The sequence below is a fragment of the Prenolepis imparis genome, unplaced genomic scaffold, assembly GCF_030444845.1.
Source record: "Prenolepis imparis isolate NDT839.2.m4 unplaced genomic scaffold, iyPreImpa1.0 SCAF_14, whole genome shotgun sequence".
Taxonomy (NCBI): domain Eukaryota; kingdom Metazoa; phylum Arthropoda; class Insecta; order Hymenoptera; family Formicidae; genus Prenolepis; species Prenolepis imparis.
The window spans coordinates 7,472,902-7,492,639 of NW_028141172.1; the positions used below are offsets into that span (position 1 = coordinate 7,472,902).

General features: G+C 39.5%; 1 protein-coding gene across 5 annotated transcripts; it reads right to left on the bottom strand.

Moving 5' to 3' along the window:
* Positions 1-216: 216 nt before the first annotated feature.
* Epg5 (ectopic P-granules autophagy protein 5) lies at positions 217-19,195 on the bottom strand. 5 transcript variants are annotated; one of them, XM_083054703.1, is made up of 31 exons: positions 19,119-19,195; positions 15,702-15,734; positions 15,302-15,550; positions 14,247-15,002; positions 13,249-14,070; positions 12,846-13,068; positions 12,560-12,732; positions 12,214-12,354; positions 11,416-11,576; positions 11,045-11,174; positions 10,186-10,730; positions 9,851-10,028; positions 9,741-9,764; positions 9,447-9,674; positions 8,746-8,909; positions 8,471-8,656; positions 8,230-8,353; positions 7,627-8,154; positions 6,823-6,965; positions 6,480-6,657; positions 6,173-6,370; positions 5,969-6,100; positions 5,651-5,887; positions 5,332-5,515; positions 4,654-5,213; positions 4,379-4,548; positions 3,908-4,116; positions 3,534-3,779; positions 3,230-3,446; positions 2,911-3,120; positions 217-2,822 (listed from the first exon to the last, which is right to left on the bottom strand). In XM_083054703.1, the coding sequence occupies exons 2-31, from the start codon at positions 15,717-15,719 to the stop codon at positions 2,471-2,473; spliced, it is 7,686 nt and encodes a 2,561-aa protein (XP_082910829.1). In that variant the 5' UTR covers positions 15,720-15,734; positions 19,119-19,195; the 3' UTR covers positions 217-2,470. The 5 variants fall into 5 exon arrangements, with proteins under 5 accessions (XP_082910829.1, XP_082910830.1, XP_082910828.1 ...); XM_083054704.1 differs by lacking the exon at positions 19,119-19,195 and adding an exon at positions 16,130-16,295; XM_083054702.1 differs by lacking the exon at positions 19,119-19,195 and having other exon boundaries at positions 15,702-16,123.
* Positions 19,196-19,738: the final 543 nt, after the last annotated feature.

A 19,738-nucleotide genomic window follows, 5' to 3' on the forward strand; every position in this document is an offset into this window, starting at 1 on the left:
AATCTAAATAAAATAATATTAAGATTGCTATAGTCCTTATTGTTTTATGCCCTCAAAAGCGAAAACCCAAGTGAATTCTTGCGAAATATGTTGAAATAAATCTTTGTACATGTTCAACTCGTGATTCTTTTCGCAAATTGATAAATAGTTGATATGAATAGATGATGAATAAATTATCTTAAAATCTACTTTCGTTGGAAATATAGAACACGCAGCTTGACTGTATGATGCTCGTTTATTGTAACTTAGAATAAAAAAGTGAATCTTCGTAAATCTTACAACAGCAATTTAGAAGCATCCCGTGATAATGCGAGTGATAATTCTATATTGATAATCATAGCAATCTCTTACAATCTAGAGTCTAGAGATTTCGCTTGAAAAATTCGTTCAGTTAATTTTTTTTCTTATTCGTCGATTGACAATTGCTGTTCTTGCACGTTTCGTGAGATATTCAAAATACAACGGCTGTGAAAATTTATTTAATCGCAAGAGTTAAGGCTCCTGCATACTCGATTGCCAAGTCCGTAAAATTTGTACGACAGCGCCACATTTGGCAAAACTATACGTGAAAATGACATAAATTATTCTTGCGACTTACAGCGTCATTTATCATTTTAGTGGTGTTTCTATTTTTAAAGTAATTGTTATAGTGTTAAAATATACCGAAGACTCTCATTTTGTAATATATTATAATTTAATATGTAAAAGCAAATATTTATTTCATTTCGATACCTGTCAAACAGCTGGTTTTCGTCCTTGATTAGGCTCAATTTAATTCGACATATATAATGTTATTTATTGCTTACCCAAACAAAAGGAGAGTTTTCGGTATATTTTATAAGTCGGTTCTATCGGTTACAAACCCTATTTTATTGAAAAACATTTTTATTTTAGCGTAAGTCGCAAGAATTTTCATGGTATATTTTCTCGCTTCTGACGTCATCAATTCAAGATGGCTGCAGTGAGTATGCAGGAGCCTTAAGGCTCCTATACATATAGGTCCTCGCCACGGCCATGTTAGATTGTGACGTCGAAGGCAAGAAAGCTGAAATTCTTATGCCATTTTTAAATGAAAAGATATTTCGATGAAACACTATTTCAGATAACTTTAGCACACTTTTAAAATACCTCGAAAATTATTCTTTTCCCTTAACAGTCAATCGACAATCGTAAAATAATCATGATATCAGACTTTGTTCATGCGGAATGACTGCGCATGTGCAAAGACCAGACGGACTGGGCCTCATATTACAGTCATTTTACAGCTGTTGATTGATTATAAAGGGAAAAAAATAGTTTTCGAGGTATTTTAAGAGTGTGCTAAACCCATCTGAAGTGCTGTTTCATCGAAATATCTTTTTATTTCGAAATTGCATCAAAGAATTTTTAGCGTGTTTTCTCGCCTCTGACGTCACAATTCCAACACGGTCCGTGAGGAACCAAGAGCCTTAATTGTGTCATCGGAAATCGAACGTAATGTGCAAATATAAAAGATCAAACATTTCGTCAACGCGTAACATACGTGTAAACAAAGGTAACAAGGTTGCATCCGCAATGCGAATTGATTGCGTAGCAAATTTTATATGTTACATTAACAATTTATCTCATTAAATATCATTAATTATATTATTATCGACAACGCTAAATCAGCGCGTTTAAATTGAATGCATTCTAAACAGTATTCTGAATTAAGAATAGAGAAACAGACTTTGTGTGACTAGAAGATCAAGGCAGATCTAAAAAGTTTAAACAATAAAACTTTTCTTAAGCTTCTTGCAATTACATAATTAAATTAAAGATTAAGATTGCATTGCAACTATGTACATTAGGAGATCAGGATTTAATCGGATATCAATAAATATCCATAACAATCCGATCAAAAAATCCATATCCACATATATACATACACATACACAATATATATATATAAAATAAACGCTGTGAATAATATATTGTATATAAGATGGGTCATTTAAAATAAAATTGGACCTTTATTTTACTTTGACACCTTCACCCGAAGACCCAATTCTCAATTTAGATACCCCACCCTATATATAATATATAATATTATATATATAATAAGCAATTACGTAATGCATTCTTAATCTCCGAGTCTGATACAAGCAATCGATTTAAACGCGTCGTTATTTGGTGAGATCTACGTAGCGACAGGCATTCGACCTTCTGTCCCGTAAGTTTCCAAGTGATTCGATCACTATAGAAAGTCATCCTTGATAAAAATATTTTATTCGATTACGCCTCCCAAATTTGTTTTCATCTCTGAAATGTCGAAAGAGCCTCGAAAATCTCGAAACATTGAAACCAATCACAGAGAAAGTCAAAAACACTTGAAAAGACTTGATAAAACGGCTCTGAAAACTTTGGTTTAAGAATCGCGTCATGTAATTGTACTTTGAAGCGATTTGACGGGTTACATCAGCCCATCGCTAGGTCAAACTAGATACTAGTATTATTCTGTCAGCACGTGCAGATATCTTTGATTGTAGAGCTCCGCGGTGAGTGCGCCGATGATCCCGACGGCGTTGTGAAGAGAGTTGGCAGAGTCTCTGATGAGTCTGATGGCCTTCTCCACGTCTCCCCGTAGCTCCGCGTACTGCTTGTTCATCAGGAGCCCTTCCAGGCTCTGCATCGCCTTTATCGCCTCTGCGCTAGGTCGAATCTCCATCGTGTCTGGGTCGGTCGATCGCGAGGGCGCCACCCCAGGCGAATGGGGTGTGTATCTCACCAGCTGCTGATCGGACTTGGACTCCGGCAACTGGGCCAGGCAATAGACAGCCGTGGCGCGGCTGAGAAACTTGCATCTGTTTGGGAAAATTGAAAATTGGATAATTTTTTAGCCAAACAAGGTGCAAGATAGGACAAGACGTTTACATAGAGCCTGACTCATACCGTACGGTGAGCTGAGAGCCTTTCCTCAGTCCAATAGCCCCCAGGATACCCCATCCTTGTCCCGCGTCATCCGCTACAGTCAGCAACGCTCGTGCCAGGCCCTTCAAGGCTCTAGCAGCGATCACCGTGTTCTCGCTGTATTGACACTGCCTGTAGGCCAGTTCGCACGCCTTCACCCACAGCAAAGGTAGTTTCTCCTCCACGATGTCTCTAGATAAATAAAATTCGATATTGATGTTGACCTCTTTTTAAGATTTTTGAGAAAGAGAAAGTGATAAATAATAATAACAATTTTAAATACTGTCTATCTTTCACTCACGTGGTTTTAACAGCGTTGATCCAGTCCACTAAGTTGATCAGCAGCATGCCTTCCTCCCGGATGTCTCTGCAGGATGGAAGTCTCTTCAGCAACACGGAGTAAAGGGCCAACAATCTTCCCTCAAACACCAGTACTGATTCTAGTGGCGGCTGACGGGGTACGATAGACTGCAAAATCGTCAGCACTGACGCCCACGTGGGCTGAACTTCTTCCGTTACTAAAATAGAAGCGTCATCGATCCACTTTGGAGCTAAATTTGAAGCGTAAAGACAAGAGAAAGACGTCATATAATCGACTCAGTTACCGTTATATTTAAAGTAAGCCTCCAATGCAGCCTCCATCAAGTGGCCCAGGGTAGACGAGGAAGCGACTGCCATTCCGATCACTCTTAACACGCCCATCAGCACCGGACTACTAGCTGTTCGTTCCAGCAACCACGCTGTCCAGCTACTACGAAGATGATCGACCAGCACCGGGCTCTGATTGATCGAATGCAAAAACTCGGTGATTAGCAGACCGGCCTCAGCAACCTGTTGCGACTCGGAGACGGCTAGAAGAAAAAAGAAGTTACATCAAGTTATTTTCAGAGTTTAAATTTCAGCTTTCTTCGATCTTTTAAAGTTAAGTAAATCAATCATTCTTGAAATATAGATTCTTCTACATCTAGATTTCACTTACTGCTGGTAATGACGATCTCCATATCGTCCAGCATCCGCGACAATGTATTGGTGAATACTTTGCTGTTGGTCGAGAGAAGGGACTTGTGTCTCGTGGTACAGTTGATCAGCAATTTCACCATAGAACGCACATACATCTGTCGCTTCTTCAAGGTGGTGGGATGAAAGTGTTTCACTGTAGGATCGTAAGCCGCCACTATTTTCAGTAAGCTATAGATATTAAATAATTTTTAATACTCAATGTAATATTACATGTCTAAAATGTGTTTTTTCAACAACGAACTTAAAAAAATTTTTTTAAAAACTTTAAAAAGCCTGAAACTTTGAAAGAGCTATGTAAGGTGACTCTGCCCTGCTCTCTAGCGGTGAAATAAAGAAGTCTAGCTACAAGTCGACACTGTATAACACTACAATACTGTGTTCCGTAGCTGAAAAGCACCTAAAGTGAATATAAACTATGTATCAGGCTCACTTGTTGACGGCTATGTCGATGGCGTGAGTCTGATCTTTGCCCAGACACAAAATCACTCTGGGATCGCAGCTCATCACATGCCAATTGATCACTTGGTCATAAGCCGCGGCGTCGATCAAATGCCACGAGTAACTCTCGGCTTCTGTAACCAACTGCACCGCTTTCTCGTTCTGAAATATTCATCAATTTCAAACTAATTTGCATTCTTCAAGATTAAATCTTTCCACCTTTCGGAGGGGACTTCATATTTCTCGAGATTTATCTCACATTCTTACCTGTCTGACGTTAGGTTCGTTCGACAGTTTCACCAGCAAGTTGAGCAAACAGACGTGCATCCTGGCGGCGACTGGCAGCGGTTGCGTGGTCATCAACTCACTGATCCAGGCGGACCAGTTGATGCAGGTGAAGACGCTTCCCAAGAACAGATGACAGTCCGGTAGATACTGATCAATGACCCTAATCATCAATTCGATGTCGTTGATGGCGGGACAGAAACGGTCCCAAGGAAGAGACAGAAAGTTTCCATGTACCACGTTCAACACGTGATCCTTGACGGACACGTGGGCGTAATTGGATACGTAGAACTGCCACACGAAGCTGAGGATCTTACTCGACGCCGGCATGGTGTCGACGATGAAACGGACGCACTCGGCGAACATCGCCATCGTCCGATTCGCGTAAGGACCGTCGGTGATGATCCACGGCAGCAACACCGATCTATCGTCCGTCAATTGCTGGATCCACGCGGCCGTAGGCTCCCGCAAGTTTCTCGTCCAGTATGGGGTAATCCACGGCGCGTACATCTCGCTCAACACCGGCCAGATCTTCTCGCACACTGCAACAGCATTGGCGATAGGTTTCTCTTCTTCGTTGTAGATAGGTTTATAGCTTTGGATAGTTACGTAGCAAGATTCCAAGGACTCATAAGTCTCAGTTTCTAAATATCGACTTACGTTGATCCGCAAGCGACCCTCGATCAGCCTGAAGCGTCAACACGACCAAGGCGTGGCTGACCATACCTAGAAATACGGTCAGCGGCTCATTGTAGATCCTGTACTTCGGATAGAGGCCATACAAGCCGTATTGCAGTCTTTCCTTCATGAAATGTCGGCTTAGAAGCACAGCGGTATCGTGCATCTGCGAAAATATCATCATTATAGCATCTAACTTTGATCAAATTACATCATTACATCTAGAATAAAGCGCGACAAAACTGAATATAATTTTTTGTTCGAGTGTAAGAATAATAAAATTGCTGAAAGAGGTTCTTACCTCTTGGCGAGACAAGAGCCTCTGTTCCGTAGCATAATGTCTGATCTCGTCTCTGATCTTGGCAGGATATATAGGACCGATGTTCTTCGGCTTGCCGCTGAGAGCTCCCAGCAAATCGCGCCAAACGTCCAACGACAGATTCTGGCTCTCGGATCCTCTCAACACCGCGCTCAACACCTCGCCATAGTGTTCAGGGAACTCGTGTAGAAGAATGAGTCGTAGATGATTTCGAAAGAGCTGCAAGCGACGATATAATTAAAATTTTACAATTTTCTGATAATTAATTAAGATAAATACGCAGGTAAAAGGAATTCTCACTTCATGCAGCATCAGCTTTTCTTCTTCGGGATTCAGACCGATGTTGTACAACGCTTTGGAAACTAGATCTATAAAAGTGGATCTTTCGCTCAATCGCGGACGGCGATAATTCAACCAGCTGCCGACATCGAACTGTTATATAAATACAATCCATTAGCCACGAAAAATTAAATGAATGATAATTTTGATAAACTCTCTAGCTACCTTTGAGAGCAACACAAAGCACAAATCAACGTTTGATCCAGTGGACAAGTCCACGACGGTTTGATACATTTGCAAGAACGTGGTGGCACCACCAGCGACTGGTGTGAAATGTGGTCCCAACAGGCCCCCGAGATTAGGCCTCTGAATGATTGTGCTCAGCAATTGCGGGCCTTGAACTTCCTCGCCGCTGATGAACAACTGAAAGCAGGACGGAAGTTTCTCAGTTTTACATGAAAGTAACATAAAGAAGTTGATATATGAAATTATGATTTTCAGTTGATGAGAATTTTAAATCCACAGCACGTACCTGACCCAATTTCTCCAGACAAGTGGTGATGAGCTGTTTTGTGGAAGGACATAATGCCGCTTCCTCCGTGTAGAATTCTACTAGATGATAGAACAGCTTGACTCCGCTCTCCTGTACCTTGCGTAGTATCGCAGTGTTTTCGTTGGTGCGACTATAAGTTAACTCGTGCTCCAGCATCCTGAAGAGTGAAGAACGAGAACATGTAAGAAAAGAAGAATTAAAAGTAAAAAGGATGAAGAAAAGAAAAAGAACTGATGCTATCGATAATTTTTTAATGAATAAAATGACAATTAATTATAGCATCAGAATATATAGTCTAGTGTTGATCAATTAAACTGCTTACGCGATTAAATGATCGATGAAGACGCAGCCAAGGGTGACCTTGCTGGGTGGTGGTTGACTAGCTTTCACTAAAAGATTCTCGTACTCGGCTCGATTCTGAGTTATCATGTGATCTACACCTTCGCTGACATGTGCTTCTTCAACCTGTGCAATTTTTGAAAAGTCCTGCTTAACAAGAACTTTAAGAACACATTTGATTATTTACATATTTGACTAAAACCTCACGACTTCTTGATATTTGCTTATTAAGATTAAAATAAATTACTCTGTATGTGTATCTTTTTGGTATTTAATACTCTATTTGATGTCTAGATAAATGTTCTAATTGCCATGTTAGATTGTGACGTCAGAGGCGAGAAAGCACACACTGAAAATTCTTAGATGCCATTTTTAAATGAAAAGATATTTCGATGAAACATTACTTCAGATGGCTTTAGCACATTTTTAAAATACCTCGAAAACTATTATTTTCCCTTGACAGTCGATCAACAACCGTAAAATGATCGTGATATCAGACTGTCATGCGGAATGACTGCTCATGTGCAAAAACCAGACGGACTGGGCCTCATATTACAGTCATTTTATAGCTGTTGATCGATTATAAAGGGAAAAGGATGGTTTTCGAGGTATTTTAAGAATGCGCTAAAGCCATTTGAAGTGCTGTTTTATCGAAATATCTTTTTATTTCGAAATGGCATCTAAGAATTTTCAGCGTGCTTTCTCGCCTCTGACGTCACAATTTCAACATGGTTGGTGAGGACCCAGGAGCCTTAATCTTAATAATTATTGCTATCTTCAATCGTACTGTAATCTTGATGATCGCAGGTCCCGCACAGTGCACTGTGGGAGGCGTGCCCGATCTGGAACGTCTCTGACCGGATGGCGCGGGGTCACAAAGAGCATGCAGGGTCACGTGGTTCTCATAGACTCGATAGAGAGTCGGCACCAGTTCGAGGAAACTGCAGTCCACCGCAGTGTGCTCGGATATCATGAGATTGTAGGTCTGCGCGTAGTCAAGAATGACTCGAAGATGAGGCTTGACCAGATCGACGACGGCAGTGGAGTTGTAGAGGCTCTCCCTGGCCACGCAGCCCAACACCGGCTGATTACGACTGAGGGGTGGGGGTGAAAGCGGCGATTCATAGGCGCTTAGTCTGCGGAAAATTCTGCGGAGCGAATCAACCGATTCCGCGGCGCTCGCCGAAGCACTTTGGAATCTCTGAACCCCTGGTTGAATCTCGGGATCGCGAAATATCGCGCGTTCCCACTCGCGCACGGCCTTCAGCTGGCTTTGTTGCACCGTCCAGTAGTCGATATATTCCAGCCAGAGTGTCTAAAAATTCATGACGAAGGTAAAGCGAAGGTGCAACAATAATTTGAGCGTCTCGGATGTACGATTCACTCTTACTCGATCTCCTTGCACCAGCAAAATTAGCTTCTGCGACATATATTGCGGTGGCAGAGCCGGAAAATAAAGTCCCGGTTCCTGAAGACGGGGTTCCTCCAGCCAGAGGTTCAGTGTTTTGTAGAATCTGCGATAAATTATTATTTTTTAAATAATGTGTATTAAGTAATATATAATATAATATGTATATAATATATAATATAAATATTTTAAGTAATATATAACCACTGATGCGTTCACTCACTTTGCTGCGCTGAGATAAAATACACGCCGTTCATCCGTGATCGGTTTTCCGTTATCCGTGTCTTTCTCCCCCTTAACTTGAAAATATTCTGTCGTTTCGTGCAATCGTTTTTTCAGCTTTTTCAAGTAACTCAGATTTATCATCCCTTCGAAAAACTTTTCTCCAAAGCCACCTTTGTCCATAGCTCTAGAGCAATTTGAGAATAAAGAAATGAATTATATACAATTATTGCGTCAGTGTTCTCGTTTAAAGAGTAAAATAATGGTAATAATCACCCTGACACGGTAGATGCTCGTGCGAGGAATAAACTAAAGAAATTTTGCCATAAGAGAGGCAAGATTGGATGATCCATAGGTGTATCGAGAGCCTGCTGGGACCAACGGTAAATAGCCAAATTATTTACACTGAAGGGTGTTATCTTCACCGTCGCGCAGGCTCTCTGAAAGAGATTTCATAACGATTATAATTTTTTTTTTTTTAGAGCACTTAAGGTTTCTGGCTCCTCGCCGACCATGTTGAAATTGTGACGTCAGAGGAAACACACGCTAAAAATTCTTAGATGCCATGTCGAAATATAAAGATATGTCGATAAAACAGCACTTCAAATGGCTTTAGCGCACTCTTAAAATACCTCGAAAACTATCCTTTTCCCTTTATAATCAATCAACAACTGTAAGATCAGGCCCAGTCCATCTGGTCTTTGCACATGCATCATTCCGCATGACAAAGTCTGATATCACGATCATTTTACAGTTGTTGATTGACTGTCAAGGGAAAAGAATAGTTTTCGAGGTATTTTCAAAGTGTGCTAAAGCCATCTGAAGTAGTGTTTCGTCGAAATATCTTTTCATTTAAAAATGGCATCTAAGAATTTTCAGCGTGTGCTTTCTCGCCTCTGACGTCACAATCTAACATGGTCGCGGCGAGGACCCAGGAGCCTTAATATAGTGATCTTTATATATTGTTGTTCCTGAACCTTGAGGGCAGTGTCCAGAGATATCTTCGACTGCATGGACAGTTCGCGCAGAATCTCCCGCCAAAGTCCGGTCTTCAGCTCCCTGTCGTACTGTTCCGTCAACAGGATCTGGTAAGCGAGCCAAATCGTTTGGACAGTTCCACCGAGGAGACTCGCCGAGCTGGAGCTTCCCGTCGCCCAGCTCAAGAAAGACCCAAACGATCCTGGCGTCCGACTAGACGATATATTCTACAAAAATCGCACATCAAGAATGAATATTGAAACTAAATGTATAAACTAATTCTTATATCATACCTCGTTACTTCCATCTAAAGCAGGCTAATAAAATCGATATTTCAGAATATAGTATACAATTGTATTACATTCATATTACACTTAATATTATGCAATTATATTATACTTACACAGAAAAGATTTTGAAACATGTTCTCCATCGTCATCCGAGTTTCCAAGTGAAAGAATGCCGCGCGAATTACGGTATCCATTAAATACATCACGCTATGATCCTTATTCCAGTCCTGAACAAGTATCAGCACGTTCAGCCACAGATGTACGAAACGTTCCGGGCTGTTCAAGCAATATCTGCGATCAATATATATAATTATTATTTTCAAGTGTTCATAACTGTACAAATCTATCTTCTTTCATGCCTATTCATTTGATCAACTATTCCATTTCTACATTATTCTATTATTTATGTTTATTTTTTATACACTTATATTAACTCATCAGAGCGTACCGTTTGAAGTGATACAAGTGAGACTCGATCATGTTCGAGAACTGTTTGAGGATCGGGCCGGGAAATTCCGGGGCAATCAGGTTCTTCGCCATCTTCATGTACGTTCGATCGGCGGCGATGAGCGGCACGATCAGACTGACGAACTTGTCGTTCTTCAGCAATGAGTCCGGACATTCGAGGAACAACGGTATCACGCGGTGCAGACACACCAGGACCTGCTCGTACTTGTAGTAGCACTGCAGGGTCTGCAGCTGACCGAAACCCTCGACGCAGATCAGCGGCACCGAGTGACCCCACAGGGTCATCAGCACGGAAGCGTAGCAGGCGATCGGCTGCTTCTCGCGTACTCCTTTAACTAGAATTTCCAGACTGGGATTCGATTCCATATCGGGCACGTGTGCAAGACCCTCGGCTGGGTTCAAGATGGTGTTCTGGCACACGGATTCCGATCGGTCCAACTGGTGCAACCTCAGTCTATTCATCATCTCCCATGCCCACAAGCTGAACGCCTGCTCGCTGTTCTGCGGTCTCACCATCGAAGAAACCTGGAACGAGGTCGAGAACAGAAACTTAAAGACTTTTATTCGTTTTGACCTTGATAATTAATCTCTTTGTTAATGATATGGCAATTTAGTTCATTCTTAATCTTAGGATATTAATTTTCCAATTTTCAAATATCTATTCTTATCTACTTTAATTTTCATATACTATATGTATACATACAATATCTTTAAATACTATATTAGTAGTAAAACTATAATATATCCTTAATAGTATATCCTTAATATGTATCATATTTAAATAAAAATGATTTTTGATCAGCTTTTTGCATTTATCTCTTCTGCAATCGACGACTCACCTGCTTCACACCTTCAGCTAATAGTGAGGCCGTCTGCATCGGGGTATCAGGCACGTATTTCATCATAAGCTCGACAATTAGTAACGCCACTTGTCGATGTAAATCAATCGGAAGATACAAATTGTCATTTCTGTAAGAGATAATTTCGTTGTATAAATTGTAATCAATAATTTTGGATTTATAATTCTGATAACTTATTAAGAGATAAAGAGGATACATTTACAAGATACTTGAGTAGATCACAAATCGAAGAGCAAAATAAACATCTACTTGAAAAATTTTAATATTCTAGATGACAACAGAGTAAATTTTTTTGTGTCCTTCGCTTCTTCCGAGAATAAAATTTCTATATTTTCAAAAATATGATTTACGTATCGAGGCCCCAATTCAAGTGTGTAAGAATCAGTCGAGCCAGATGACTTTCGGATGAAGTCAAGGGATGCTGATGCAACCAGGTAGACAGAATTGCCATGTCCTGCTGCTGAGGTGTCCACATTCCTATCTTCAATTCCGTGAATAGATATAAACTCAACTAAAATCATTTTAAAAAATCTATTATTATTGCTTGCAAATTATTTTAATAATAAATTAATGGCTTATACTATTACACGAGTATTATTATTTCCTTATAATATTATTATAACTCTTTAAAGAAATTTTATAATTAATGTTAACAAGAGTTCTCTCTTTCTCCTTCTCTCTAATAAGGAGTCATTTAAAATTGTCAAGATTTTATAAAATATAAAAATTTACATTTGTAATTTTAGACGATCTTTTTTTTAATCTATATAAGCTGAATTCCGTAAAGCGCATATGCACGCATTTTCTATAATATACGTGACGTGTACTATAGATAAATGCGCGCATATGCGCTTTACGGAATCCAGCCATAATATAACATATGATCTATGGATAGAACATAAAACTAAATATCAAAGCTTGTTCGTTATAGAAGATCAACGAGGCCTACTTCCAGTTTTCTGCTAGACATATTGCTAGATGAACAAATATTATAAAAAAAAATTAATAATTGGAGAGAGAAGAGAGAAAGCATCAAATAGATTGGCTGAACCAGATTAAGATCCTTCTAGAAAAAGTTGAATAGGACAGAAACTTACGAAAGATGCAGAAAAAGAAGCATGTGTGATATAAAAATTATTATTCTATACCTTCCCGACTGATACAAAATTGTCCTTTAATTTTTGTAAGATATCAGACAGAAGAGTGGGATATTTGCTGGTCAAATTCGACAAAAGTGACCTCGCGTCCTTCGAACAGGACTCTTGAGTCTTCTCGCTGAGAAATCCAATCTGTAATTCAGTTTATTAATTTCGACGGTTCAAGATTTTAAAGATTAAATATCTGAATATGCAATAAATTTCGGCGATATATTTGCAAATGTAAAAATTATCGTAAGAATTTTGTTATTTACAGCTAAATTGTCTCGTCATTATCATATTAATGATAAAATCAAATTACTTGATCAATTAATTGAATATATACTTATTAGCATACTTGAAACAGATCAATTGTGGTTGTTCTCACGAAGTTGTAGTCCTTGTGGGCTCTTGCCAAGGCCATATTAGCGAAGGTTGTTAGCAGAAAATAAGACTCGTCGCCTGGCAAGCTGCCCAATTTTTCTTCAAACTGCTTGTGAAGTTCAGGACAACTTAACTCTGTCTCCCAATCTGCAATATCAAAGATATCGTTTTTCTTTTTTACTTATAATAACATATTATCTCACTTTGTAACTTCTATTATTGTTATTAACATTATTTTCGTATTCGTATTCTTCATCTACCTGAGACTGACATATTTGACGTTGCTATGTCACCAAGCGTAGAATCAGTGTGCAAAATATAAAAGATGTGCCATAAGGTGGTCGATGATATAATGTGATACGGTATTGCTGCAAGATATTGCCAGGCACCTAAACGCCTTGACGAAAATATACAGAGAATCGCTCTCAGGAAGAAGCAGTCATATTCCATTTGCAGCTTCAGCAGCATCGATTCATCAGTTATCTATGTAACAGTTAATTACACAAGATATACAAATGTTGAAACCCTTAATTTTACAAAAATTACACATTGTCAACAAAAAACAATATATCAGACAAAAATTATAAGATTCAAAATGATCTATTCATTGGGCTTATTAATTTGAGTGACAACTCAAGGTCACTGTAATTCTATAGAATATACCTGGCTTCTGTCAAAAGCCTCCCATTGATCGCTGGCGTACTGAACGACGTCTCTGATCAATGCACTGAGTCTCTTCGCCAGCTGTCTGTATCGCGGCGAGTCGTAGGTCTTCAAACCCTGCTTCAGTAGTCTGACGAGGACGCTATAGAACGCGAAGAGACGCAACATGTGATGATCCGTGATGGCGTTCCTCTCCTGCTCATATTTATCATTCCGACACTGAATGAATAGCACCTGCTCGAAGATCCTGTTCAACGGAATCTGATTGAGAAGGGAGATCAGATCGCTCTCGAAGAGGTTGGCGCCGACGTTGGCGATATCCTCGTCCTCCTCGCCTTCCTCATCCAGCATCACCCATACCGTATCCCCCGGACTACTCGTGGTATCCTGCAGGGATACCTGGACCTGTTCCAGAAACTTCTCTCGATCTTTGATCGGCAGAAGGATCACCGCGAGAGTGGCGATCATATGATCGAGATACGGGTCGTTGAAGGGCGAGGAACTCAATCCGGAGACCTTCGGCGGCACTGGCACTTGGACGAACGATTTGGCCCAGTTCATTACGCCACCGGGACATCGCAGGATATGGTTCAGGATGAACAGGTGATCCTGCCACGTGGCCACTCGCAGAAGCACCGCCGCCAGCCTCGACAGCCACTCTCTGGTGTCTGTTACGAACTTGCCGTCTTTGAGAACTCGACGCTGGAAGTTGAACAGAACCGTCACGCACATCCTGAGTTCTACCAGCTGCGGAGCAGTCTGAGATGGCGATTGTTCAGGCAGGAGGTTCGCCGGAGCGGTCTGCGAAAGGTTGGCGAATTCCTGAAAGCAGGAAAAAGGTTTGAATAATCTTTAAAAGAGATCAAGAAGATTATAAGACTGTCGAGTCTCTGCATGGGATCTAGTAGCGTGATGTTTAACTCCTATCTAGGCTTTTCATAGCTTTGAATCAATGAACCTTTAGATTTCTCGATTTTACCCGACGAAAGGCAACTCACGTTGAAACTTCTAGCAACTCTTTGCACGTAATGCTCGATTTGCAGACGCAGGGACTCCGCTTCGTAGCAGTATAACGCCTGGCTGTCATGCAGAGTGTCCTTGATGGCCGACAGGGTCCTGGAGAGAACGACTAGAGCCTGCTGATTGAAATGGGCAACCGAATATTCGTGAACAGCGGAGACGGGGTTGCCGTCCTGACACTCGCCACTCTCCGTCTCCGACGTTTTTTCCAGGCACCAGAGCTGCTTCTGCGTTTCCCGACAGCATTTCTTCAGACGTTCCAGTTCGTAAGAGTTCGCGTTCAGATGGTTCCGCACTCTCAAGTAGCTCATCAACAACTCGTGCAGTCTGTGCTGCTGCCTCAGTGGTCCGCATCTCAATTGCGTCTCTGTAAATTCAGTCACAAATGCATCCACCAACGTTAGTTCCTGATTGTGGTACAAGGACATCAGTTGTTGCTCCGTAAATGGTTTGACATCTTTGAATACAGAATTCAGAATGTCCTTCTTGCTCTCTACGACCTCTGTTTGCTTCAGTAAAGTCTTCTGACATGGAGTCTTCACTTTGATTGGATCCTCTGTGTCTTCCGAGGCTGATTGACTGATTTCTTTAGGATCAATTGATGTGTCTACTAATTGAATAGCCGAAACGCTTACTTGGGTTTGATCTATTTGATCATTCAAGGTGTCATTGGATTCTGAGTCAAGTTGAACAGCATCAATTTCGTCTTGAGAATTCTCAGCCAACACCAACAGCTGAAATATATAATAGGAATATATGTAATAATATTGTATGTAGTTCTGCTCTATTTTTATAGACACTTTTTACAAAAATAATATAAATAGAAAGCAAGAAACAATATATGACAATACGACTTTATTTTGAAAAATATAAAATGAGTTTTAGATTCGATTATGATATTTCAAAGTGATATATGTCAGAAAATTCTATTTATTTCAAAGTAAAATTGATTCGGGACTCTTTCTTGTACGATACATCTCAAGTTCATTGATGATATCATCGATGTGAGATGCAAATTTGTAAAATTATCTACCTCGTTTGTTGTTTCAACATTTTGTAGACTGCGCTCCTTCTCATAAGCTGCTTCTTCAGCAGCCTGCTTCTCGTAAACCTCTGTATCGATAGCAGCCGAATGTAATTCACTCTCTATATCCTCCACCGCTTCACCCTTGGGATAATTCGTGGGCGATTCTCCAAGCAAGCATTCAAATTCCTCTAGTGTGGGAGCATCCGGTATCTGGTACTGAAGGATTGACTGGCGCAATCTGTCCCGTTTCTTCTTCTGTTGCAACAACAAACAAGTACATAGATGTAAATTTATATTATATATCTGATATCACTATTAGCTTCATTCGTTACTGATCTATCATCTGGTCAAATACATATTAATAAATAATAATCTTAAATAATTATTTAAATATATTTTTTCTCACCTGTTTCTGCTTCTCCATGATGCATCGGTGTCACTATCGTATTTTAATTAATCAATACTGTGATTAAGATAGATAGGTAGATCACTGGATACTTTTCGAAAATCTCAAGTTGCTCTTAAAAAATCTCTAAAGGCACAATTTGTTGCAGATCGAGAACTAAAGGCAACCCAATGCAACGAAAGCTATGATGTTTTGAGCGTCAGAGACGACGTTAGATGCATTCATCATTATCATCAACAATGTCATTGATTCAATCAATCGTTGGTTCAATTGGTTCAATCGCTGATAAGGAAACAAAGATCACGAGAACTTCAATTGGATCATATTTACGTCCAGTTAGGATCAAAACTAAACAATGAGGTCAGTCCACATGACGTTTCGAAGTGATTTCAATTCCAATCTCAACCGATCCACCTGGAGATCCTAACCTAACTTAACTATCACTATAGACATTTAGTCATATAGTATATGTGCGAGATTTGGGGTGCTTTCCAACAACGACACAGTGCGACACAGAGTATCATTCTATCTTCTTTCAATACCAGTGAACAACAAAGATAGAATGATACTCTGTGTCGCTCTGTATCGTTATTGGAAAACACCCTTGCTGTTTAGGCTGGAAGCACGCCTCCTATCACCGGTTTTAAAAAAAAAAAAAAAAAAAAACACTATAGACATATTAAATATAGACTGCGCGTTTGGTTAAAAAGCTGTTGAAACTTTAGAAAGAGACAACATGTTTTCGTGGTGCATCTTCCTCTGTCTATCAAAACCAGTGAACTATAACCATACTGGAAGTACAACTGCCTTACCCCCTCCATGGGTACTAGCGGTCAGAGAGAGATAGTTAAACGGCGACCGTCTGTCTCCTTTTAACATGAACTATCTTAGCTGAAAACATTCGTCTCGATTCGTGTCATGCAAACATACAGTGCAAGTACTTATACCTACAAGTAATGTGCAATTTTGGAAAAGAAGAATGGGAAGAAAGTGCTGCATCCAAAATTGGATGCGTGTGCGTGTACTTGAACCTTGGTACTTGGTATATAGAAAATGCATAAATGTTTTTAGAGTGAATAGTATAGCGAGTCACGTGGTACGTGCAGTTAGTTAGACAAGAACAGACGGTCGCCATTCAACTATCTCTCTCTGACCGCTCGAGAACAAAGGAGTTGTCCTTCCAGTATGGTTATAGTTCACTGATCGAAACCTATCAATACCTTTTCATTCCCACTACTTTTTTATTCTACGAATCAACGAAGGCTTCGTTCCCCCACCACGCGTCGTTAGACAAAGAGGAGACTACGAAATCAGGCTTAAGCCCCTTGCACAATGCTAAGCGATAGTAATAGGAATAGCGATAACGATAGAAAAATATCTATTCTCTGTTCTTATTGGTGGAATAAAAAATATTTACCAATAGGAACAGAGGTTAGATATTATTCTATCGCTATCGCTATTCCTATCGCTATCGCTTAGCATTGTGCAAGGGGCTTCACTCTTTCTAAAGTTCAGGGGAGTGAAACTACGAAGCTTATTCGCTTGGTCCCCTTAGGCCGGTATTCATAGTCGGTTCTTATATTTAAGAATGGCTGGATTCCGTAAAGCGCATATGCGCGCATTTATCTATAGTACACGTCACGTATATTATTAAGGCTCTGTAAGAGCAGATATAATCGTCCGCCATTTTTCTTCCAACCGTATGTAAAAGTTAGGTTCTCGCATATATAGGACACGTACGTCAATACGCCTTTCGGTCTCGCGATTAACCTAAAAATTAAACTTAAATATTTATTCCTTAAGGGGATCCTAGTCGGATGGTCGAACTCCGACAGGTTAGCACCACACATATCCAAACATATACACGTATACACATATACACACGATAGGTTAGCACCACACATATCCAACATATGCACGTATGCACACATATGCGTGAAAATGTTTTTAATATTTAACTTTTTTATTAGACTTGCAATCTCACTTTTTATTGTTTACTAATATTTCTTCATGTTAACCCTATCGCGTATACTATATTTTATGCACAGATAAACTGCAGAACTATTTTTATTAAATAAGTATTATTACGAGCTGACATGAAAGAAGCCGATAACAAAACTGTAATTTTTGATTTTTATATGATTTATATATGGAATTATAGCTAACGCGGTCCGTTTTTATAAGTACTTTAATCGTGGAAAAGGATTTATTGATCTGTATAGTCAATAAAAAGATATCCCAAAATAATAAAGTTGGTTCTGCCGTACCGACAGAACTAACTTTAGGATCCGACTAGGATCCCCTTAAACGCGCGACAGTAAAATTCGTGTTATAAGTGTTGTATTTTTCGTTAATCAACGCTTCGTGTCTCGATTTCATTGCCGTATAGTCCTACTTGGATTTTTTTGATTGTCGTTAGTTGACATTTTACAAACAGCCAAAACTTAATCTAAAAACACAAAATATGAAAATATGACAAAACTGCAATATGAAGACAATTTTTTGCGATGAATATTATTTAAATAACATACCTTCGGCCCTTGAAATTGCTCCAAAAACGTGCTGATCCAAATACGTACAATAAAACGGAGACACGATGTTGATTTACGAAAAATACGACACTTATAAAACAAATTCTACTGTCGCGCGTTCAAGAACACACCTCTAATCAATTAAAAATCAATCAATACTTATTTTGAGTTTCACATAAGTTTAATTTTTAGGTTAATCGCGAGACCGAAAGGCGTATTGACGTACGTGTCCTATATATGCGAGAACCTAACTTTTACATACGGTTGGACGGAAAATGGCGGACGATTATACCTGCTTTTACAGAGCTTTAGTTTTACATTGACGAAAATCACTACTTTTACCCCATGCTAGATATGTAATGTATAATGAAAGTAATTTTTTATTACAGAATATTATATTGTTTGTTTCATACTATCAAAGATGCGCTAATGTAGTCACGTGACCAGATTTGACGCTCTATCTGTGGAGAAGGCAATAGCGTCAAACAGCCAGCGTCCATGCTTGTTTGAGCGTTTGCGGAGTCTAACGTGTATCCGTATTTCATTGTATTATTTTATCGACTTGTTTTTCAATTAGCGCATCTTTGATAGTATGAAACAAACAATATAATATTCTGTAATAAAAAATTACTTTTATTATACATTACATACCTAGCATGGGGTAAAAGTAGTGATTCTCGTCAATGTAAAACTTGTTGTAACCCTCTAGACAGGAATGACCTTGAATCTTCTCGCAAATTTCCTCGCACAAACCACAAAAGTATACACAATACGAATTTGCTAAATATGTAAAAAAAATGTATCATCAATTATTCTATTTTTTTCTGTAATAAAAAGCATATTTGGAGGTTACATTGATACCAATATAATTTTAATTGATATTTACCTGTTGGGAATCCATCTTGCTCTCTACTATAATAGATATTCAAAATAATACCAAAATCGATATAATTTTGTGGTAAATTTTTAACAATAATATATTTAAAAATTTAGAGGGACGCGAAATATAGCCTAACCACTGGATTGACTGAAATGAGGGTCGAGCGTCAAAGCTAAACACAGTTTAGCTTTTATCACTCGACGCGGGAATTCAAAAATCTATCACATGACCAGATTTGACGCTCGAATTCAGCGTCGAGCGTCAGCATGAAAATGTACCTTTTTAAAAATAAAAAGGTTGATGGGTGCTTTCCAGCAACGACACAGTGCGACACAGAGTATCATTCTATCTTTGTTGTTCACTCGTATTGAAAGAAGATAGAATGATACTCTGTGTCGCACTGTGTCGTTGCTGGAAAGCACCCGATGTTTGACACCCTTCACGAGTTGGCGTGGAATACCCCATATACAAAGAGTAAAGAAACACAGGAGGGAGCATATGGCTCGAGCTAAGCGGACGGAAGTGCCTATATATACCAGCATAAAGTGGACACTCAAAATGGCTGCTTATGGGCGCCAATATTGAATGGCTTTCGGAGATACTGGAAGAACAACAAAGTTTTTATA

Excerpts from the sequence above, each read along its gene's own strand:
- Epg5 (XM_083054703.1), bottom strand. Across the intron at positions 9,765-9,850 it reads TGTTTCAAAATCTTTTCTGT|CCTGCTTTAGATGGAAGTAA; the intron begins GTAAGTATAATA and ends CGATTTTATTAG. Across the intron at positions 8,910-9,446 it reads CTCTGGACACTGCCCTCAAG|AGAGCCTGCGCGACGGTGAA; the intron begins GTTCAGGAACAA and ends AATCTCTTTCAG.